Below are 24,387 nucleotides of genomic sequence, written 5' to 3'. Positions count from 1 at the left end.
CTGGGTGTGCAGGAATGCAGTGTGGGGTCACCAGAGGAGGAGGAGGAGGTGGTGATCAATTCAGTCAAAAGATTGAAAAGGGTGAGGAGGGATGGTTTAACAACTCTCCCAAAATTCTGTACCTTCATCCTGTTGGCGAGAACTCCTTCGGTATCACCTTGCTGCCATGACCTTGACTAGCCAGAGGGACAAGAGCAACAAATGGGCAAAAGCTATTTGGGGCATGTTAGGACATAAGCACTGGAGATTGGGATGGACACAGGTTTATGAAGTTCGGAAGCCCGCCAGGGGTGCATTAGAAAAATCAAACGTGCAGGTATGAAGGCAAGACTGAGTGTCTGCAAATTCTAATCTGAATCATGGGTTCAAATCCCATCAAGGCTGCTGATGGTATTTAAAATTTAATAAATAAGATCCTGAATTGAAAACTAGTGTCAGCAATGGTGGCCAAGAAGCTGTTATTGATTGTAATAAAAGGCCAAATAGTTCACTAATGTCCTTTTGGGATGGGAATATGCCATACTTACCCAGTCAGGCCTACATTTATCTCCAGACCTCTGCAATGTACTTAACTCCTCACAACCTTCTGAAAAGGCTAGTAAGCCATTCAAGGGCAATTAGGGATGAAAAACTTATGGTGCCTTTGCCAGTGACACCAGTGCTTCAAGGAGGAATAAGTTAACAATCCTGTATCCACCACACCCCCTCCAAAGAGTGCTCTGGATGTACCAATACAATACCAATACAGTGATTCAAGAAGATGGCTCACCACAATTCCTCAAAGTTAATTAGGGATGGGCTAAAAATGCTGGCCATAGTGATGCCCACACCTCTTGACAAATATATTTTAAAATAGTACTTATTTTTCATCTAGACAGGCTCAAGTCCCCTAGCACATAAAATTTTAAATTCTTAATCCTGTATTTACATCTGTCAGGTCCTCACTCTGATCTACTCAAGCCTGTATCTTGAACTCTCTCTGTAAATTCTTCCAAGTCTGGTTTTGGACACAGGAGAAAGTGAGGACTACAGATGCTGGAGAGTTGAAAAGTGTGGCGCTGGAAAAGCACAGCAGGTCAGGTAGCATCCGAGGAGCGGGGGAGTCATTCCTGGTGAAGAGCTTATGCCCGAAATGTTGATTCTCCTGCTCCTCGGATGTTGCCTGTCCTGCTGTGCTTTTGCAGCTCCACACTTGTTGGCTTTGGACATATCCTTGCTTTGGTTCGTAATGCTGTTAAACTTTCCCACCTCACTACCCTTCCTCTCCTCCTTTGTCATTTCCCTTGTAACTCAATCTTCTGGCTGAGCTTTTGGTTCTGTCTCATCATTGCCTTGGGTCTCCAATTGTCTGTGGGGCACCATAGTGTGTTTGTCAGTGTGAAAGGTGGTGTGAGAATTGTGGCAGCTTTTGGAAGTTGTGAGACCTACACAGAACCTGACCATACCCCTATTATGCCACACTGCACATTGTGCAACCTCCTGTTGGCCCAGGTGGCATTGCAGAGTCTCTGGAGAGACTGGCATCCAAAATTACTACAGGGCATCTTGCTGATGCAAGATCCACTACACAGCCTTCTGAACCTCTTCACGATGACCCTGCCAGGGCTCTATTGTGCATTTCCTGGTCATTTATCAGTGCAAGTTTCCTGGGAAAGAAACAGGAATGGGCCTTTGGACTTGTTCAGTTAGATTATAGCTGATCATCTACCTCGATGCTATTCTCCCATGTTATCTCCAAATTCTTTGATGACAGTAGTATCCAGAAACCTGAAGACAAAAAGATGTTGGAAATCCCAGCGGGTCAGGCAGCATCCATGGGGAGAAAGCAAGCTAACATCTAGATGACTCTCCGCCGCCACCTCGGGTGAAGCATCTTTTAGACTCAATGTTAGCTTGCTCTCTCCCCATGGGTGCTGCCTGACCCGCTGGGATTTCCAACATCTCTTTGTCTTCAGTACAAATTCCAGCATCAGCAGTAAGTTGGAGTGTTGAGAAGCATATTGATTCTGGTCTTGAAGCTGCTCAGTGTATGAACTTCCACAAGACTCTGAGAGAGAGAATTCCCCAGGTTCGCCACCCATCCGAATGAAGAAACTCGTCCTTATCTCAGTCTTAAATGATCTACCCCTTGTCCTGAGATTGATCCTTGGTCCTAGACTCACTGGCCAGAGTAGACGTGCCATCTATTCACCCTGTGAGAATTGACAGGATGGTAAAAGAAGGTTCCCAGTCAGTGTGAAGAGAGGCACTGAGCAAGGATATCCCCTGTCGCTGCAGTGTCAGTGCTTTCCAGCTTCTCTGACTGATGCTGTAAACAGTGCTGACTTCTGGTCAGTTGGATTTTCTCCAGCAGATACAAGATTGTATCTGGCTGAACTCGAATCTCACAAACCTCAACCGCGATAAACGATCAGTTAAATTATTTTTGGCCCTGTTGGGAGATAAATGTTGTTCAAGCCACAGGGGGAAAGCTCTCCAAGCACTTTGTTTACTGGTATTGTGCCTTCTGTTATGTTCATTTGAACAGACACATGGGGCAAAATGTAGAAGTGATTCAGGGTGCCACATGTAAGATCCCACTGTGCAGATGCTCAGGTGCCTTTGGAACACAGGCATTAATGAAGTACTGTGACCTAGACCAAAAGCTGGAAAATGGGATTAGTCAGAGACGTGTAATGGCTAGCAAAGATACCAAATGGCCGCCTGTGCTGTAAATATGACATATTTTTAGGAATATAACAAGTTAACATCAAAGTTGGCACAGCCTGTCTGCACCTCTTAAGTGGAGAAAGTGAGGACTGCAGATGCTGGAGATCAGAGCTGAAAATGTGTTGCTGGAAAAGCGCAGCAGGTCAGGCAGCATCCAAGGAACAGGAGAATCGACATTTCGGGCATAAGCCTGAAGAAGGGCTTATGCCCGAAACGTCGATTCTCCTGTTCCTTGGATGCTGCCTGACCTGCTGCCCTTTTCCAGCAACACATTTTCAGCTCTGCACCTCTTAAGTAACAAGAAGTGTAAATAATTCATTTGTATGTCAAGAGTTTAGGCTTCTCGCTGTCATCATAGAATCCCTACAGTGTGGAAGCAGGTCATTCAGTCCATCGAATCCACACCAACCCTCTAGAGAGCATCCCACCTAGACTGCACCCACCCCGATTACCTGACATTTCCCATGGCTCACCTATCACATCGTGCACATCCGTCGACACTGAGGGAAATTTAGCGTGGCCAACCCAGTTAACGTGCATGTCTTGGAACTGTGGGAGGAAACAGGAGCACCCAGGGGAATCCCACACAGACACGTGGAGAATGTGCAAACTCCACACAGACAGTCATTAAGGGTGGAATCGAACCTGGGTCTTTGATGCTGGCAGTCAGCAGTGCTAACCACTAGACCACCATGTTCTATTTTGGTGGAACAACTGGAACAGCCCAGCAGCATAAAATATCATTGTTGGTTTCTCATGCCCAGGAGAAAATGGAAGGCGAGGAGGCTGTGTTTAGTGTCGCTGTCACTGTTCCTTCAAAGCTGCTGCTGCTGCGTTTGGTCTTCGGCAGTGGCTGATAGCCAGTGGCAAAGCTGAAGTGATGTCTTTTTGTCTGGAATAATCGAGATTACAACAAACATGAAACTGATCCACAACTGGCATGTAACAGATCTGGCAAACTTTGGAAAGTGCTGATGGTGAGACCTGGGCAGTGAGAGCAGAAAGCATTAAATGTTCACGTTAAAATCATTCTGACAGCACATTGCAAGCATTGGGGTTTACATCTGAATGAATACAGTGTTAGAATCTTTTACAAATGAACAACAAGAATAAGAAATAATAGCAATAATATTTATGTTTGCACCTCTATGGATATGAATCTGATTCATTAATCTTGTTTTGAGAAATAATCCCACAAAAAATAGGCTCATTGAACAGGGACGCTGGCCTAGTTTCTGATATCCTGTCAGATTATCGAAGGGTTTCTTACAACAGATTTTGATACTTCAGGAAACATTTGACAGAAGAAGAAGCCTTGTTGAGAATGTGCACATGCAGCCTGCTCCAAGTACATTCACCACTTGTTCTTAACCTGCCTTTGTCTGGGCTTCTTGCCATTGTCTCTGGGAAGGGCAGCTCTTTGTCCGGACATTTGGGTATTTGTAGTGTGAGTGGTATTTCTTTGGCCCCTTGAGGTTCCTGCAAGTAATCTGTCCATTTGTCAGTGTTGTCTGTAAATCCATGGTGAGCAGCTGGCGGGATGGAAGGTTGTGTTATGAGGATAAAGGATGAGGAAAAGCCTAGTGTTGATGGTCAGGTCGCACGCATGTCCCAAATCATCTTGAACATGCAAGAGTTACTTTGGAGCCCAGTTAATCAGGGCAACAAAAATTTGATGGTCAAGGCTATTTGCATGGCAGAGGAGGAAATCACATGGTTAATTGAATCCCTCTTACCAAGTGACTGAAGACAACTGATGCAATCATCTCTAGAGGAAGGCTATTGGCAGATTGGCACAACACGTGTATTTTGTCTCTATTTCTTAGCTACATACATTTCTCCTTTTCCAGAGAGATCAAATCTTCAAAAGTGTCCTTTTAGGTTTTATTTTGTCAATGGATTTCATTTTTGTTCTATCTTCTGCGATCCGTAAATTAGCTCAAGAGCTGGAGCTTCACTCAGTGCATTTCCTGCCATGCTGTCACTGGCTGGTAGATTGCTAGACTGGCATAATCAGTATGTGACTCCAATACACACAGATACATTCACAAAATAGTTCTTTAAAACAATATAACAAGATAACAATTTGGAAATAGTTTTTTGAAAATAAATAATCACATTAAATAACCATATTGTAAACCAAGTATCCAGTGGCCCGTTTGAAGTTATCTTCTCACTTAATCTATTGGTTCATTGCTTTCAGGAGCTGACCTGCCTGTGAATATGTTCACTGTGTAATGAAGTTTCTTTATAGTTTTAATATTTTTTGAGGAGTTGAATTTGAAATATTTTGGAAGTGTCTTATTTATTTCTTTTGTGAGGTCTTTTCATTGACTTTTTTTTTAAAAACAAGGGTTCTTGGAAATCATCTGAATTTTCTGGTCTTGGTTGCCTGAACTCACTTCAGGATGAACCCCTGACTGTCGTCTTCTCTGCTTACCTTGCTGAACAGTGTTTGTAGGCTTGGAGACTTTGGAGGTAGTTTTTGAAAGCCTGCAATGAACAAGCTGCCTAGCTAATGTCTCCCTGTTGCTGAAGCTGTTCTGTGGTGAATTCAGTGTGAAACCTGATGGTTCTTCAGAAATAGTGACCGAAAGAATTTTTCAATATTGTAGTTCCTGAGCAAGCTATGTCCAGCAAGACCCCAGAGACAATCATGTGTAATGCAGTACATAACAGCAGATCAGCAGACTTTGGAATGTTGTTTTACTTTGGCCTTCAAGAATAACCACTCTTGGTCAGACTAAGTTTTTTTTAAAGTGAATCTCTACAGAGATATTTTCTCCCCCTTTACCTGAAGGTATGAATATGTGTGCTTTGACTTATTAGAGTGGATAACATTTCTGTTTTTCATATCCAATTGTTTGGTCTTGTCCAGTTGAATGGGTTTTCTTTTATGATAAATTGTCAATTTTGTGTTTATGACTGAAACTGGGTTGTTGGACAATTTCATTCTGAACCTAATCTGGAGAAAGATTACAGTTAACCATATCGGAACTGGGGCAAATTCAGGTTGTGACTCATGAGCAGTGTGACAAGAGAAAGTCAGTGTACTCCTTCCATCTGAGGCATCCCACATCCTGGCTCACTGCCCGTAGACAGAGAGAACGTAAACCTGCTCCCCACAACTTATTCTCAATAATATTCCTTCGTCCTTTGGGCAGAAGCCTTTACTTTCCATCTACTCGTGTAATCCTCTTCTGGCTGTACCTGATTCTGACCATTGGATGCCTGAATTTGTCAACGTTCCACTGTTCCATGCTGAAATTGCTTGCCCTGATAAATGCTGCATATATGATTCATCCACCCACAAAAAGTTTGTCCCAACTGTCCCCTGAATAATGAGTGGCCTAATACAGAGTGAGCCCCATCTGTGTGAGCTGGAGAATGTGTTTTTTTTTTAATTCATTCACTGGTTGAAGGCATCGCTGGCTATGTCAGCGGGCAATTGAGAGCCAAACATGCTGCTATGGGTCTGGAGTCACATGTAGGCCAAACCTGGTAAGAATGGCAGTTTCCTTCTTTGAAGGATATTAGGTTTCTCCTAACAATCGAACAATAGTTTTGTGGTCATCATTCGACTCAGTCCCACTCAGGGTTTTTTTTTAATTGAACTAAATTCCATCTGCCATAGTAGGCTTCGAACCTGGGTCCCCAGAACATTACCTGGTCTCTGGATTAATTGTTCAGCGATAATACCACTAGATCATTGCCTCCCCTAACCAGGCTATAGTTGGTTGGGAAAAGCAATGATCCTGACACTGATGGACTGAGGGAGGGAGAAGTTCCAGCTTCTGATGCTCTGTTGCTGACATGTTTGCTTATGATGGGTCCTTTGAAAATCTGAGATATGTATAATAAAGATGCTCTTTAATCTGTACTGCTGCTTTCTCTCTTGGATTGGACCAATCACCTTGGTAACCACTTGAGTCGTCGCTGCTCTCTCACGGTTTGCCTGGCTACTAGGTTAGTGAAACCTTTAATTTGACTGAAAATGGTTTGAACTTGAGGCTGGGGAACACACAGGAGTGTGTCTTTCATGTACCATCAAGGAGCCTATTCATCAATGAAATATCTTCCAGAGAAAAATAAACAGTGTTTGCCAACAAATGGCTAACAGCGAGGTTTCATTGAATTACCACAATGCAGGTGCTGCACAAACATAGGATGTTAGATGACACTTGCACGCTGCCACTATTCAAGTCTGTGTTATCCTTTTGTTTGAAGGACTCAAAGTAAAAAAAAACCTCAAGGCAAATGGTTTTAGAGAAAAGTTACCTTCTGTTACTGAAGCAGCTCTTTATAGTGGCTGATGGGTGGAGTAAGATATGAACAAACAAGATTTATTAGGTTACGTTAGGTTCATACAAGTCGGGACAGAAATAAATGGATCAAGCACTGAAATGCGTTTTGTTTTTGTTATTAGCATATTTACATCGTAGTAAATCTTCAATAAGTGATTTAACAGTATTCCCCTGGGGCCAGTCTGCTGTAGAGCTCTCCAAGAACTGCCAACAACTGTGCTGTTTCAACTCATTTATCCACAAACTGTTTACCAGTTGAGGTTTGTACCTTCTGTTCGGAGTAGTCACCAGATCTTCAGTTAGCATGGGAAAGTACAGGAAGGGTCTGAAATATTGTACCGTACAGGCAGGGACAAGTATTCTACAATAAGTATGGACAGTGCCTTTGGCGTGATTTTAAAAAAAACACCCAAGGAATTTCACAGGAACACTGTCAAATAAAACTTGACGCAGAACCGCAGACTGAGATACTCCGATATCTGTGGTCAAAGCTTGGTCCAAGCGACAGGTTTTAAGGGTCAGCTTACAAGACAATAGAGAAGTGGAGAGGCTGAAGAATCAAAGAACCGAAGAGGTAGGGAAAGATTGGGAGAGGGAGCGGGTATATGAATCCGGACCTTTTGGAATCGCTTTTTTGACCCTTGATCCTACTCCATCATTTGATAGATCATGGTTTGTTGGATTGTAGATGTTTTCTTCTCAACCTTTAGAGATGTTCATCTAAATTGTGATCACTACTTTCCAGTGTACTCTTTATAGAACTTTGAATCCTTTTATCAAAGACCAAAGACTTTGAATATTTTTAAGGCAGATTTTAATGACCCCGCCACTGCTGCTGCCTAGGAAAGAGAATTCCTCAGACTAACAATCCCTTGAGAGAGATAAATCTTCTGCATCGCCACCTAAAATTAAACACCACTCATTTTAAAATGTTCCCCTAGTTCTAGTCTCTCCCACAAGGGGAAACATCCTTTCAGCACCCATCCTGAAATGACTCCTCAGAATTTCTTTGTCAAAATAAGATCAACTTTTTAATCTTCCAGACCTCAATGGATCCAGCCTAAATCATCCACTCTTTCTTTTGAAGAGACATCTCAGGAGTCTGTCTTCTTTGCATTTCCTTAAGAACTCCAGATACCATCTAATCATTTTTTTAAAAAAAACATTTTTGCAAAATATGCCTTGTCCATAAAGTGGTTAAAGGTACATTCCAAAATATTTCAAACTGGACTTTTATGGAAATTGCAATAAAATACAACTAGTTTCAGTTGAGCACATTGCATTCTTAGATGCTTTAATCAATTGCAGGAATGCAAGCTGATTAATTGTGACATTTATTATATCCATTCAGTGTCAAGCATTCAGTCCAATGAGTTCTGTACGTTACCAATCCCTTGTTACACAGTGGCTGTGACCAGTGTCCTGAGCAACTGTGTCAAAATCTCTTTACTTTTATATTCTATTTGCCTGGCAAGAAACAACATTGCATTTGCCTTCCTAATCATTAGTACTTGCATCCTAACATTTTGTAATTCATGTAACAGAACACCCAGATCACTCTGTCCCTAGGAGTTCTTCAATCTCTCTGCATTTAAGTAATAAGCTGCTTTTACACACTTAATGCTGAAGTGGACAAGTTCACACCTTCTCACTTTAAATTGCATTTTCCAAACTTTGCCCCTCAATTAACTATACCTCTACTTGAAAAGTCCTTATGCCTGCTACATTTTTGTACTTGCCACTGTCTCTCCTACAATTTTGCAAACACACATTTGGTCCCTTTATCCACTTTTTTTTTTACATTGATTGTAGATAATTGAGGCTCCATCACTGATCCCTATGGAGAGATGGCGATGTGAGTGCTTACATTGATCTCGTCATTAGAAGCACCCTGCCTTTAAGAGATGTCTGAACTTTGGGAAGGCTTGCTGTCTCTCAAAGGTAGCAGTCGTTCCATTTTTTTGCTCCTCAAGTTGGATTTTCATGTCATGGGTTTGTAAGTACACTGAGACTCCCATGGCATGCAGACGTGTGGTAGATCTGAAGGGAAAGTCCACCTGGGTGTGAGGCATTTTCTCCATGCCTTCTAGTTCCAAGCTCAGCCTGCACAGCCTGTGTGAACTTGTGTTTTCAAGGAGCTAGTTCTAAATTCTGTGTTACAGGACAGACCCTGGCTGAATTCTCTCAAATCTGTCTCTGTATTGCCATCTCTGTAATCTTCTTCAGCCCTGCAAAGCTCCAAGAATCCTTCACTCCTCCAATTCAAGAGTCATACAGCACAGAAACAGACCCTTTGGTCCAACCAGTCCATGCTGACCAAGTTCCCCAAACTAAATTAGTCCTTTTTGCCAGCATTTGGCCAATATCCCTCTAAACCTTTCCTATTCATGTATCTGTCCAAATGTCTTTTAAATGTTGTAACTTTACTCACATCTACTGCATCCTGTGGCAGTTCATTCCACCTAAGAACCACCTTTTATGTGGAAACGTTGCCCCTCAGGTTCTTTTTAAACGTTTCTCCTCTCACCTTAAAAATGTGCCCTCTTGTTTTGAATTTCCCCGCTGCAAGTAAAAGACCTTTGCGATTTACTGTATCTATGCCCCTCATGATTTTATAAACCGCCGTTAGATTATTCCTCAACCTCCTATCCTCCAGTGAAAAAGTCTCAGCCCATCCAGACACTCCTGAAATCCTCCAGTCCTGGAAGCATCCTTGTAATACTTTCTCCAATTTAATAGTCTTCTTTGTGTAGCCATCTCCTTTGGCTAGCCTCTACTGTACTGTAAAGTCTGAAATTCCCTTCTTCTCCTCCTCCCTCTCCACCTCTTTCCTCCCTTGAGATATTCCCTAAAATCTGCTCTCATTCCAGGATATTGCTCATCTGTCTCAATATCTTCCTGTGTGACTCACTGTCAGATTTTGTTTGATAACAGTGCTTTAGGACATTATTCTATGTTAAAGGCACAAAAAGCTGTTGAGATTTTCCAGACCTGCGTATTTAAATGGATGCTATTCTACCGCAGGGCCTGTGCATTTGCAAAGCATGACAAATTTAGAATAAACTCGTTGACTGTTTTTACTGAAACCCCTTCTGGTGGCTGCAAAGTGCACAACAAGTTGCAGGAAGTGTCTGTTTGGGTTGTAGCTGGCTGTGTCTGGGGAGTATGTGCCACAAGCAGCAACTGTAACAGGAGCACAGTGTTTCGTGAACTGTCATGATTGGCATCGGGACAGTGTGTTCCACCTCGATGTTTTAGTGCAGTCAGTGAATCTGGAGGACTCTCCATTTTATATTGATTCCCACAAAAAACAAAACCACTTGGCGTCGGTTTAAAGCAGCAGTGTAAGTGCAAGTCACAAATCCAAAAGGGTTTTCTTGTGAGATCAATTGCACAAGTCAAGAGAGAGGCAATTATGAACCTGATTATTGTTTCATTGCAGTCATTGCAGGTTCTGTTTTGGCTTACATGCCTCTTGCCATATTCTCCTGACTTTGGACTCGTGCTTTGAAGATGTTACAGGTCTTTCGGCTCTTTCTCTGTTGAAGATTTTCGTTTTGAGACCTGCTTGTTTTTTTGTGGTTCAGGAAGCTAATTAAGCTCTGCATTCCTTATTGTGCAGGATCAGGTTGGCCACATTGTGAATTAGTGAGTCATTCACAGCTGTCAGCCTTTGACCTTGCTGATCATCTGTAACTTAGCAACCTACTGACTTAGTCACTGTGATGTTGGAGCTATGGCAATGGAGGTGAGTATACTTGTTCATCAGTGATCTGCACTTTCTGACTGAGAATATAGTGTGGTCCCCTTGTTGCTGCCATATATCAGTTACACGTTGCAGTGTTTTAACAAAATTACATGTACTTCTGTGTGAAGTGCCTGACAAATTTTAAATTCTAGCACTGTTCATTGAAGGGATTTGGTCTAGCAATATACAATTGTTACTGAGTCTTAGCCATGGGTTACCTGTGATGGAAGCTAAATAACATCTATAGAGCTGCTGTCCATTGACCACCATCAGAGCTTCCTGCAGCTTTAGTTTTTAGCAAGGCAGCTTTCAAAATTCACAGATGCTGTTGTCCCTATCTTTTCTGACAGTGAGTGGTTAGCTGCAGAGAAACAAATTTATTAGATTTTATTAGATTCCCTACATGCCCTTCGGCCCAACAAGGCCACACTGACACACTGAAGAGTAACCCACCCAGACCCATTTCCCTCTGACTAATGCACCCATCACTATGGGCAATTTAGCAAGGCCAATTCACCTGCCCTGCACATCTTTGGATTGTGGGAGGCAACCAGAGCACCCGGAGGAAACCCACGCAGACACAGGATGAACGTGCAAACTCCACACAGCCAGTCACCCGAGGCTGGAATCGAACCTGGGTCCCTGCTGCTGAGAGGCAGCAGTGCTAACCACTGTGCCACCATGTGTCTTGTCCCACTGCGGAATGAAGGAATTAAAATGCGAAATGCAGTGGTAGCCATTATGGGCCAGGCTTCTCACTGTCGGAGACAAGCTTGTTGATTTTAAAAATGCGTTCATTCTTGGGATCTGGACATTGCTGGCAAGATCAGCTTTTGTTGTTGATCCAATATTTAATCTTAGCTGGGTTGTTTTCAAGGTCACTCCAGAAGGCAGTGGATCTTCCAGAGCAAAATGTTGCCCTCAACCAAATTTTGCAGACTGGCGTGTTCAGAGGTACGAGATTTCATGTTAACGGATGCACCAAAGTTAGGAGCAGCTCCATGGAGAGACACTGGGGAAAGGATGGTCCACCAAGGCACACCTTGGCTGTGCTCCTGAAAAGGAATGTACACTATGGATGTCATAGTGAGGCACCTCAGAGAGGTGTATCCGAATAAGTTTATTTCTCTCACACTTTCTCACATCTTTAACATGAAATGTTTTGCCCTTGACCTCTATGCTTGACATGAAATGTAAATTGTAAATATTCAGGCACCCAAGAGTGGAACATGGCATATGGAAATGAGTTGAATTTTGAGTTCTATAACTTCTAAGTGGAACATGGTTTGTAAAATGTACTTTACAAATTTGTGAATATTTTAATTTCGAATTGTCTTGAAAGAGGTTAAACGTTCTCAAATGGTCAGAGTTTAACCTTGCGTTTTCTGAATTATTTGTGAAGGCCTCTGGATTATTAGACCTTTCATGTAACCACTGTGTGATTGTATCTGTATGATGTTCCCTTTTTTTTAATACAACATGGAGATTTTAGTCAGTATTTAACACAATCGCTTTCAGCTGAGTTTCTCCAGTAGTTGTAGTTATTTCTGTTACACTATAGGTGTTCCTACACCACACAGATTACACCGAGAAAGTTGCTAGTCATTCCCTCTCCGAGGACAATTAGATGTGATCAACAAGTGCTGAACTCACCACAATTATTCTCACATCCCACAAAGGACTCAATTTGTAAAAAGGGGGAGAGCTCGAGTCTGCATTTGCTCACCTGTGATTGGCTCTTAATTTGACGTGCAAATCATTGTTATGCAAATTGGTTTAGAGTGAAATATTAAACTTTGCAGAATAATGTAAGAATCCTACAGCACTGTGTTGTGGAAGAGCTCTGGAGTCCTGGCCATTTTGTTTTCCTTAACCGACAGCATTAACGACCTGATCCTGCACAATAAGGAATGCAGAGCTTAATTAGCTTCCTGAAACACAAAGAACAAGCAGGTCTCAAAACAAAAATCCTCAACAGAGAAAGAGCCAAAAGCCCTGTAACCTGGGACATCTTCAAAGCACGAGTCCAAAGTCAGGAGAATATGGCAAGAGGCATGTTAGCCAAAACGTAACCTGCAATGAAACAGTAATCAGGTTCACAAGCCGTGATCACTTGCTGATCTGATGCTCTGACATTTGTGACATTCCAATTAGCTGCATCACCGCAATGAAGAATCACTAAAGTGCTGTTGGAGGTGTGGAGGTTGTGAAAAGCACCCTATAAATCTGATATAAATGTGCAATCTTTACTATTGTAGGAATAGGACAGGTAGGACAAACTGGTCTCCCACCTGTTGACTGCTCTCCATAGTATAGACCCATTGATGTTTCAAGGAACCAGCAACCAAATCCAAGTACTGCTGGTTTAGCGGAGCAGGTTTAGGTCACAAGTTTGTCATTGGCTGTGTATTTTCCCATCTAGTGCTCTAATTAGGAGCAGTTACAGGCAGCACGATGGCTCAGCGGTTAGCAGTGCTGCCTCTCAGCGCCAGGGACCCAGGTTTCATTCCATCCTTGGGTGACTGTGCAAACTCCACACAGATGTTCTCCCTGTGTCTGCCTGGAGTTTCCTCCAAGTGCACTGGTTTCCTCTAACAGACCAAAGATGCACAGTTTAGACTGTCTAACTTGCCTGTAGTGTCCAGGGATGGGCAGGCTCAGTGAATTAGCCACGGAACATTCAGGGTTACAAAGATTGCGGGGGGATTTGGTTGGTCTGGGTAGGATGCTCTTCAGAGGGTTTGAGACTCGATGGGCTGAATGGCCTGCTTCCGCACTGTAGGGATTCTGTAATTCTATGAAATCTGATAGTAGTGCATGTGAGAACTGGAACAAGTGGAGCTCTTCTTATTTTAGGGTAGCTGACTCTGGTTAGATGTGATCTGGAATGTTTCAGGAACTTCCTATTGTGATGATGCTACTCCTTTAACAAGGTTATTTTTTTTAGATGAGATTAGATTACTTAGTGTGGAAACAGGCCCTTCGGCCCTACAAGTCCACACCGACCCTCAGAAGAGCAACCCACTCAGACCTATTCCCCTACATTTACCCGTTCACCTCACACTGTGGGCAATTTAGCATGGCCAATTTTCCTGACCTGCACATTTTTGGACTGTGGGAGGAAACTGGAGCACCTGGAAGAAACCCACGCAGACACGAGGAGAATGTGCAAACGCCACACAGACAGTTGCCTGAAGCGGGAAATGAACCCGGGTCTCTGGCGCTGAGGCATCAGTGCTAACCACTGTGCCACCATGCCGCCTTGGTTTTTTTGCCAGGACGTCGTAAAGACCCAGGCTCCCAAATGTCTGGGGTTGATCTACTTGAAGCTTTTTAGTTTTAAAAAAACTTGTACAATGAAAGGGGAGTGGCCAGTTCTCCCAGGTCAGCTTTTCTCTGGTTTGGTTTTAGCTGGCAGTCAGTTGTGAAACTGCTGGACCCAAAGAAGCAGGTCCATGTTGATTCTCTCTCTCTCTGCCATCTCACCTGTAAGACCCTGTGTTTGACTTTCCTTTTTGTGCCAAGGGGAGTTTATGGGGATGGTTGCAAGTATTTGGACCAGCATCATTAAATTGGGTAATCCATTGGGTTTTCGGATAGCTTATGTTATTTGGTATTCTGTTCTTTTTTGTGTTTCATTCGGTATTCTGTTTAAAACGAAGTGGTTGGGCCTGCTGCATCACTCCTGGAATATCTACTTCACACCTGCTTCAAGCAACGAACAAACTTAGGGTCTGGGCTACTTTCTTGAAATGTTTTGAGGAGTCTGGCCTGGTCTAAACACTATTCCCAAGTGCCTTTCTCTTGTGCTTTTGCAAGTAATAAATGCAAGGGGTGGAGGATATTAAAACAAACGTCCAATTTTTTTGCTGATGTAATAAGTCTGCTTCTGAGCAGCTCTCTGTCACTGAAAATTAACTTGCAAATTCGTATACTTTTATTTTGAACTTACTTGCAAAAGTCACAGTTTCCTATTAGAAGGCATTGTTTCCGAATAACCATTCCTAGCAAGCTCCAGGGTAGAATCCCAGTGAGATGTTTCAGGCATGTACCTGCTGTTGTCTGCTCACACCTGAGAGCAACACCTGCCCACTCAGGACTCTTTCTTCTCTGTTGCTCACCATGTTGTTCAAGAGATGGATTTTTACTTCCTGGAGATGTCAGGAAAATGCTGGAGCCTTGACGATCCTTTTTTATGCAAAGGTCAGGGTAAGTTTCCTGTTCAATTCAAGTGTACAACTGTGGCTGATGGCAGGAGAATTGTAAGTTTCCGCTCGACTTGTCAATTATAAAAGGTCTATGTTGATAGCGAGTGCGTCTGATATAGAAGAAAGAGACATTCTTGGGTCAGTATAGAGTTAGCCTTAATTTTCGCACACCCTTCTTTATCCAGCTTGGGAATCATGCGAGCCCTCAGGGGATAGCATCAAAGCTAAATCCAGAGCATTGCTTCAACAACAATATTATGTACTTTAGTTTTAAGAGTTTTAAGCAAAAAAGAATTCTTGCAAGTCTCTGCACAACTGAAAGATAGGTAAGGGAGGAAGGACATTGAGAGGGGAACACCTGGTGGCACTTTTGGAGAAAGGAGGGTAGTGACATGGTGGAGATTGGATAATAGGCTCCAGAGAGGAAGATTGAGTGTGTCAGTGGCTCTGCCATGGAGGTTGGAGGTGGATCTGTGAATGGATACTGCGATGATAAAAATACGTTTTTTTTCTGAATGATGAAAGAGCTGAAAGCATCTCACCTATGAAAAGGCATTATATTTGCCATTTCTGATATCACTTGCCTAATTGTTATTATAATAAGCGCAAAATGTCACCCTCCCTTTCTCACCCTTTTCAGTCTGTTCTGCCATTGAACCAATCATGGCTGATCTATATTTTGACTCTAATGTCCACCTTGATGCCTTGACTCTTGAAGTCTTTTCTTTGCAAGTCGCAGGTATTGTCAATCTCAGTTTAGAAATTTTTCAATTGAACCCCCAGTCTCAAGATCTTTGTCATTATGGAAGTAAAGAAGGTTCCAGATACCCACGGTTAATAAAGTAATCTTTTTTTCTGCTCTGTTACAGCACGTTGATCATGCGGTCTGGGAACGTCTTCCTTGCCATCGTTTTTCTAAGTATCTGCCGTGGGGATAAGTACAAATCCTTCAGCAGGTCGGATGTGAAGTTTGAGCACCTGACCATTGACCCAGAGACTGGCAACGTCTACATCGGGGCCGTGAACTTCCTGTTCCAGCTGACCTCGGAGCTGACCGACCTGGTAGTGCAGCCAACGGGGCCACAGAATGACAGCAAGGATTGCCTTCCGCCCGTCAACCCCAGCGACTGCCCGCACGCGAGGCTGACAGACAACCACAACAAGCTCCTCCTGACTAACCCCTACGGCGATGAGCTGATCACCTGCGGCAGCTTGTTTCAAGGAATCTGTGAGAAAAGGAGTTTGGGAAACATTAGCCGGGTCTTGTTCCGCCCGGAACGCCCGGTTGACACGCAGTACGTCGCTGCCAATGACCCCAACGTCACTACGGTAGGGTTGGTCGGCCTGTCCAAAGGCAAGACAGCCGTCCTGTTTGTAGGCCGTGGTTACACCAGCAAAGGTGCCGGTGGGATCCCTCCCATTACCACCCGCAATTTGGAGTTACAAAATCCACAGAGCCTGGAATCTCACCCCATTTTCTCCTACGAGGATACGGCAAAGTTAGCAGTAGCTGGAAGGCTCTCTGAGTACAACCACCATTTTGTCAAATCTTTTATTTACCAGTTTTCGGTGTATTTTCTGTTCTACCGGAGGGACCTCAAGTCCTCATCCAGAGAATACAAAACCTACGTGTCGCGGATCTGCTTGGGAGACATGCACTATTACTCGTACGTGGAGGTACCGCTTGTCTGTCAGACTGCTGAGAAGAACTACAATTTACTCCAGGCGGCCTATGTCAGCCGGCCGGGGAAGGGCTTAGCGGAGGGGGCTCTCCAAACTAACGGGGAGGTCCTGTTCGCCACGTTCGCTGTTGGTCAGACAGCCACGGCAAAGGCAACGGAGGAGTCAGCACTTTGCATTTACACCATGAATCAGATTGATCAGATGATCAACCAGACCAGGGACCAGTGTTACACCAATTACGGGAAGGTGGGCGAGAAGGCTGAGGCAGCCTACATTGAGTATGAAGTCAAGTCCAGCTGCAGCGGATTAACTTCAGTGAGTCCTTTCATAATTCTAGACTTTATTGCTACTGTGAAACATTAAAGGGAGTCCTGCAGTAATCCCACCTGCTTAAAGGAAGGAGTTGCTGTTCCACCCAGGCCAGCAAATCCACCCTTTGTAGCTTGACCTGTCACTTTAAGAAGGTTAAAAGTGTGTAAAAGAGGTTTTAAAAGAGGGAAAAATGCATGCCAGTCACTTCAGCATCCTTGGTCCGGGAAGCTTCAGAGCACCATACTGAAATGGCACTCTGCTTTTGCTGCAGTAGTTCTACAAAATAAATCTGTCAGACTCTAAATAGTGCAAGATTAAAAGCCACATTTAAATGTGCCCGACGGTGCAGCTGTACATAATTTAATATGTTTGACGCTTTGAGTGAGCGATGAAGGTGCAAGACGTTTTCAAGATGAAATTTAAAATGAGTTAAACATAGCTTTTGGAATGAAATTTTAGATTTATGAACTACTGCATTTCCCAGTTAGTTTGAGGAGAAGAATGGTTAAAAATGCAAAATGTTCCAAACGTTGCAGAAATTGCTTTCATTTGATTTGGATGTACAATGGCAATTCGACAGAAACATGCTGTCGTTCTGTTGCTGAATATTCGCACACTTGTGATATTTCTGATCTATACAGAGTTTCTATGTGTATAGCGGGCTGTATTCTATTCCATGCTCCTTGCTGTATCTTCTGGTTCCTTTCCTTGTTTCCTTGTCCCTGAGTCCACATCCAGACCTAACTAATCTCGCGCCTTGAGCACCAACAATAAACAGATTCTCATAATCGAACACGGAACGATTGAACACTGGATTCTGCAAAGTCCATGTGACCTGACAATATTCTGCAATGGTACTGAAGTCATGTGTCACAGAAATAGCTTCGCTTCCCCTTGCCCCCTCCACCACCGACAGCCAAGTTGTTTTTGAACATCTATCAAACTGCATCCACTGAGCAATATGGAAAAACACCCAGGCTGGTACACAAGAAAGAGGGTCAAATGCAAGCCTGGCCAGTTACTGCCCTATTGGTGTACTTTGAACATCAATATGTTGTGATGGGAAATCTACAGTGCTATTAAGTAGAACTAGCTGAACAATCACCTGTGAGTTTGGGTCTGCCCAGGGCCACCCAGCTGCTGACCTCATTACAGCCTTGGTTCAAACATGGACACAAAGCTGAATTCCAAGGGTGAGGTAAGGGTGACAGCCCTTGACATCTGGCTGAGTGTGGCATCAGGGAGCCCTGGCAATAATGCTGCTTGTGCAAGGGTGTTTGTGGATGTGGTGCCAATTGTGTTGGATTGTATCAGGCTTGTGGAGTGTTTGTTGGAGCTACATTTACCCAGGCAAGTACAGGAAGTATTCCATCCTACTCCTGAGTTCTGCCTTGTCGATGGTGGATAGGCTTTAGGGAGGCAGGATGTGAGTTACTTGTTGCGGGATTCCTCGCCTCTGACCTACTCCATATTTGTATTTCCATTGCAGTCCAGTTCAGTTTGTAGTCAATGATAGCACGCAGGATGTTGCAGAGGATTCAACAATGGGAATGTCATTGAATGTTGAGAGACAGCGTTTAGTTTCTCTTTTATTTGAGATACTAATTGCCTAGTGTGTACAGGTTTAAAGTTTTTCACCCTTCGATTCTTTGTGTTCAGTCACTTCTTTCATGACCTTCCCTCTATCTTAGGGTAAGATGTGAGGATGTTTGTTGCTGATTGCAAAATTCGTAACTCCTCAGGTATTAAAGCTGTCCCATCCAAAAGCAGCAAGACCTGGACAGTATCAGGCTTGGGCTGGCCAATGGCAAGCACCAGGTCCACGAGCATCCACTCCTTAGCAGCAAGTGTGTACCATCTGTACCTCAGAAATTCATTAAAGATCCTTAGGCAGCATTGTCAAACCCACAACCACTACTGTCTGGAAGGACAAGATCAGCAGATACAGGGGAATACCAATGTCAGCAAATTCCACTCCACGACACTCACTGTCCTCCTCCCAGAGGTGATTATCTCTGCCATCTGAAATTTCTTTTACCATCTTTTCTCACAATCTGAATAACTGGGTGTATTTTCTATGTTAGTCAAAGATTTTTTTTTTCCTCATCCCTTCGTAAGGTTAAGGGACTCTGTCCCATCTCCCTGGTGGTTGGGAATTGCCAGTGGCCATGAGGTTATCAGGAGTTCCACTAAATTGTCACCCAATTGGATCGGCCAAATGCCTGATTCAGCTGTGGATTATTGTCACCGACACTGTCCCCATTGGTTAGCCACTCTGGCCAGAAGACCAAAATGGAGCTCTTTCGAAAACTTAAGAAGGTAAGTGTATTTATGTAGCGTTCGTCTTCACCCCCAAATCTTCAAACAGCCAGTGAAGAACTTCCAAAGTGTACTGATTGCTGTCACTAAACAAAGGTTAAGACCAAGGAAAGCATTAAAGTTATACAAATCTGAGATTGGTGGTTCTAAACTTGCTTAGATGTTGACTGATGATCAAATGCATTCTTCAAGTGAAACACGTAAGGTGGCATTTGCATTCTGCCTTGCCCCCAGAGTGTATGGCTGGTTGTGGGAAGTAGAGAAGGGGCAGTAAGGAATGGGGAGTGGCCAACGTGATAGCTATTCTCCACTCGTCCTAACCCCCAATGCCCCCTTTCTTTCCCAGTCCACTCCCACATTAGCCAAGCCCTGACACTGGTGGAAGTATTAGTTCATTTGTCGATAAGGTGTGGCGCTGGAAAAAACACAGCAGGTCAGGCAGTATCTGAGGAGCAGGAGAGTCGACCTTTCAGGAATGTGCAAGGATCCTGCCCGAAACATCGACTGTTGCTCCTCAGATGCTACCTGACCTGCTGTGCTTTCTCTAGCACCACACTTTATCAACTTTGACTTCTCCAGCGTCTGCAGTCCTCACTGTCTCTGTTAATTAATTTCTCACGGTAGTTCCATTCTCTCTCCCAGAAGGCCATCAATGCAGAAGCCCACAAAGTCTTTAAACCCGTAAATGCAACACCAGCAAGGGAGTAAATTTCCCAAAGTTTGTACACAGAGGTTACTGCGGTGCAGCAGATTTTGAGGAACTTTCATTCCGTAGTTTCAAGGGCATTTCCTTCTCAATCCAATGTCAGGTGCCCATTGGCCCCTAGAATGGTATCATATAGTTTTGTGGCTGGTCCTCTGAGCTGGAAGATGACAGATGAATTATAGGTAATTACAGCATTATAATGACCAATTGGTCCTTACAGGAGGGTTGGTCAGGACAAGATACAAATTGACTGATTACTTGTGTGTGTGAGAGGGCATAGCCTTAGAGTAAAGGGAAGACTTTTTGGAATGGAGATAAGGAGAAACCTCTTCAGTCAGAGAGTGGGGAATTTGTGGAATTCATTGCCACAGAAGGCTGAAGAAGCCAGGTCATTGAGTATATTTAAGACAGAGGTCGATAGGTTCTTGATTGTCAAGGGGATCAAGGATTACAGGAAGAAAGTGGGAGAATGGGGTTGAGAAACTTATCAACCATGCTTGAATGGCGGAGCAGACTCAATGGGCTGAATGGCCTAAATTCTGCTCCTGTGTCTAATGGTCTTATGATCACATTGCTGCATTGGCACCAATTTAGTGTAGAGAATGTGAGTATACCGTTTCTTTCCTTATCAACATGTTGTTACACACCTCTGGAGCAGGTGGGACTTGAACTGAGGTTTCTTAGTCCTGTGTATGGATGTTGACTTACCTATAAAGAGATGTGGGCCCAATTTAAGATAGACTAGGAGGTTAAATGAGTCCTGCTACAATGGTTTTGTCAGTGACATTCATCGCACTAAGGATATTAAATTGAACCTAACAAATTGGATTATAAGCCAGCACTATTTGAAATTGTTATAATGAGTAGGTACGATGTCTGCTGCATTCAGATTGCTAGAGTAATAGAAAGCAAGACAGGGTTTGTGGTGTTACTCCTTCGAGGCTGATGGTGGTTCTGCTGGAGAGAGGGAGTGAATGTATGAATAGCAATGTGAAGAGACTGGCTCGGACAGTCATTAGCCCAGCTTGACAAGGGCGGTTCTGATATTGACATCCCTACAATGTGAATCACTTTTCTTCAGCAGTAGAACAAATGAGCCATTCCCTACAATTGCTCTGCTTCACCTTCCTTCCCTTGCTTTTATCTAATCCAGATCTCTTGGCATCTTTCTGCCTTGTGGATGCTTGTCTGAATTGCTGACCAGACTCCCCAATAAATTAGTTAATGGAGCAGGGGAGCCTTTTTGCTTTGTCTTGTCATGCACAGCGGGGGACAGAGCTTTATCTAATTACCTGGCTTGTGGCAGTATTTAGTTCCTGTTCCACTGAAGCAGGGAGTTGGCAACTTGAGTGCCTTTAGTGACCTGTCTCTCACCTGGGATCATTTTCCTTGGCTCACAAGTCAACAATGAATGAGGAATGCTTGACTGCAGCATTAAGCAACCCATTAGACCCAGCATAAGTAAATATTTCCAGAAAGTATAAAGAGAAAAGGAATGGACCAAAGAAATTGGCATCAGATCAAAGGAGCAGATGGAAAAAAGGACTGGACTGTTTTTCTTTTAACTAAAAGGATAAGAGAGGCTTTATGTTAGGAATTTTAAAAATGGTGAATGGTTGAATGTTTGCTTAAACTGATGCCCATTTATTTATTTACACATACAGTGTCTGTGCTGATGCAATTTGGCCCCAGCTCAGGGTAGATAGTAAAACCATGTAATTAAAGCAGCCCAAGGTTTCCATGTTCTGACAGCCTCCTGTAATTGTTAGCACTGCCGACAGCTGAGTATATCTCCTAGTAGATGGGATTTGGCCTGAAATCAGCCATGCTCTTAAATTGGTAAGCGCAGAAATGCACAAAGTAGTTGGCACACTTTAACATATGCTCAATAGCACTGCTGTAATTGACGCCTGTAGTGATCAAAAATTGTTTACTCAATAGAGGTGGACCTGACACTGTGGAAATTGTATGATAAAACTACCAACAGCGTCATGCATCTGTACCTCATTGTAGGAAGTGATGGATTGTGAAACTCTTTACAAGCCATGATGCTGGTGTTGGACTGGACAGGAACAAAGTCAGAAGTCAGATGATGCTGAGTTATAGTTGATATCACAAGCTTTGAGAGCACTGTCCCTTCATCGGGTGATGAAGGAGCAGCATTCCGAAAGTTTGTGTTTTCAAATAAACCTGATGGACTGTAACCTGGTGTTGTGTGGCACCTGACTCTTTATAAGTCAGCAGCGTGCTCTTAAACGTTGCTGTAAAGCAATTTATGTTTAACTTTTTGACTTGTCATTTTACTTATTGGTTCAGCCATAAATAATCCGTGTTTTTTTTTGTCCTCTTTTTCTCTCCCCGCCCTCTGGTTTTACCATAGGACACTCTTAATGCATACCCGTGTGGTTATGACCACACCCCCAGCCCAATGGCCAGCCGCATTCCGATAGAGGCAGCTCTGGTACTGAAGGTTGCGCAGGGACACCTGGTGGCAGTGGCAGTGACTGTGGAAATGGAGCACACCATCGTCTTCTTGGGAGATGCCAAGGGCCGTTTGCACAAGGTAAGAGTAGGAGCGTTATTTCAGGTCAGATGAAACCATCTGCTGGCAGGCGAGAAAGATTTGGCCATCTTATTTTGTGCCATCACAAAGAAATCTAAAGCATTTTAGCATGGAGGTGCAGCTGTTGTCTGGAAGGGCTGTCTCGTTGTTTAAAAAAAGAAAATAGTCACTTTTTTGTAATTGCACTTTTCAATGTCCACAGCATCGTCCCCAAAATCCTTCACTGCTGACATTCATTCACTATTCTAGGTGAAAATTTCCCACAACCCTCAGTTCTGCCTATTAGACTGCAGCTGGGGAGGAACATTAGTGAAAATGATCCCTCCATGGTTTAACTACGGGGGGGCTTACCAGACGCAATCCTGTCCTGCTTTGTCTTTAAGGGCTCACTGAACCCTGACTGATTTTTAGCTGGTGTTTTAGGTCATAAAGCTGCCTCTCTACTTAGGACAGAGTGTATCAAACTCGTCCTAGGCCAGAAAAGTGGCTCATTTCAACTCAAATAAGGGTTAAAATTATGCAAGCGTTGGCAACAATATTCCAAATCTTCTGCGATACAGTGGTGACACGAGAGGACAGGAGAATTGCAAATGTTATATCTTATTCCCTAAAGACCTTGGAAAGTACATTCCAGTCAGTTGAACTTGGTTGTGCAAAAGCTTTCAGAAATAATGATCTGGGACAAAGTGAACCAGATTTGGCCTCACTGAGGAAGGCCAGCAGACACCAGTTCTAATATCAGTTACTTTAGGGATAGTTTCCTAGAGCAATATATCATGGAGGAGAAAGTGAGGACTGCAGATGCTGGAGATCAGAGCTGAAAATGTGTTGCTGGGAAAGCGCAGCAAGTCAGGCAGCATCCAAGGAGCAGGAAAATCGACGTTTCGGGCATGAGCCCTTCTTCAGGAATGAGGAAGGTGTGTCCAGCAGGCTAAGATAAAAGGTAGGGAGGAGGAACTTGGGGGAGGGGCATTGGAAACGTGATAGGTGGAAGGAGGTAAAGGTGAGGGTGATAGGCCGGAGTGGGGGTGGGGGCGGAGAGGTCAGGAAGAAGATTGCAGGTTAGGAAGGTGGTGCTGAGTTCGAGAGTTGGGACTGAGACAAGGTGGGGGGAGGGGAAATGAGGAAACTGGAGAAATCGGAGTTCATCCCTTGTGGTTGAAGGTTTCTGAGGCGGAAGTTGAGGCGCTCTTCCTCCAGCCGTCGTGTTGCTATGGTCTGGCGATGGAGGAGTCCAAGGACCTGCATGTCCTTGGGGGAGTTGAAGTGTTGAGCCACGGAGTGGTTGGGTTGGTTGGTTCGGGTGTCCCAGAGGTGTTCTCTGAAATGTTCCGCAAGTAGGAGGCCTGTCTCCTCAAAATAGAGGAGGCCACATCGGGTGCAGCGGATGCAGTAAATGATGTGTGTGGAGGTTCAGGTGAATTTGTGGCGGATATGGAAGGCTCCCTTGGAGCCTTGGAGGGAAGTAAGGGGGGAGGTGTGGGCGCAAGTTTTGCATTTCTTGCGGTTGCAGGGGAAGGTACCGGGAGTGGAGGTTGGATTGGTGGGGGGTGTGGACCTGATGAGGGAGTCACTGAGGGAGTGGTCTTTTCAGAACGCTGATAGGGGAGGGGAGGGAAATATATCCCTGATGGTGGGGTCTGCTTAGAGGTGACGGAAATGACGACGGATGATACGATGTATGTGGAGGTTGGTGGGGTGGTAGGTGAGGACCAGTGGGGTTCTGTCCAAGTGGCGATTGGAGGGGCGGGGCTCAAGGGCGGAGGAGTGGGAAGTGGAGGAAATGTGGTGGAGAGCATCGTCGATCACGTCTGGGGGGAAATTGCGGTCTTTGA

The 24,387-nt window shown here is 44.0% G+C and overlaps 1 protein-coding gene across 7 annotated transcripts in view; it reads left to right on the top strand.

Moving 5' to 3' along the window:
* plxnb1b (plexin b1b) overlaps nucleotides 1–24,387 on the top strand; it is a 261,451-nt gene that overhangs the window by 130,141 nt on the left and 106,923 nt on the right. For all 7 annotated transcript variants that reach the window (XM_043707786.2, XM_087994156.1, XM_087994155.1 and 4 more), the window contains exons 3-4: nucleotides 15,839–16,967; nucleotides 22,370–22,552. In XM_043707786.2, coding sequence (XP_043563721.2) covers nucleotides 15,849–16,967; nucleotides 22,370–22,552 — 1,302 coding nt within the window. In that variant the 5' untranslated portion in view covers nucleotides 15,839–15,848. The remainder of the gene's footprint in view (nucleotides 1–15,838; nucleotides 16,968–22,369; nucleotides 22,553–24,387) is intronic.

This window comes from Chiloscyllium plagiosum, unplaced genomic scaffold, assembly GCF_037043375.1.
Source record: "Chiloscyllium plagiosum isolate Xiang-an unplaced genomic scaffold, Cpla_swu_hap1 HiC_scaffold_14, whole genome shotgun sequence".
Classification (NCBI taxonomy): Eukaryota; Metazoa; Chordata; class Chondrichthyes; order Orectolobiformes; family Hemiscylliidae; genus Chiloscyllium; species Chiloscyllium plagiosum.
Note: the sequence above shows the minus strand (reverse complement) of the source record. Positions and strands in the feature narration are given on the sequence as shown.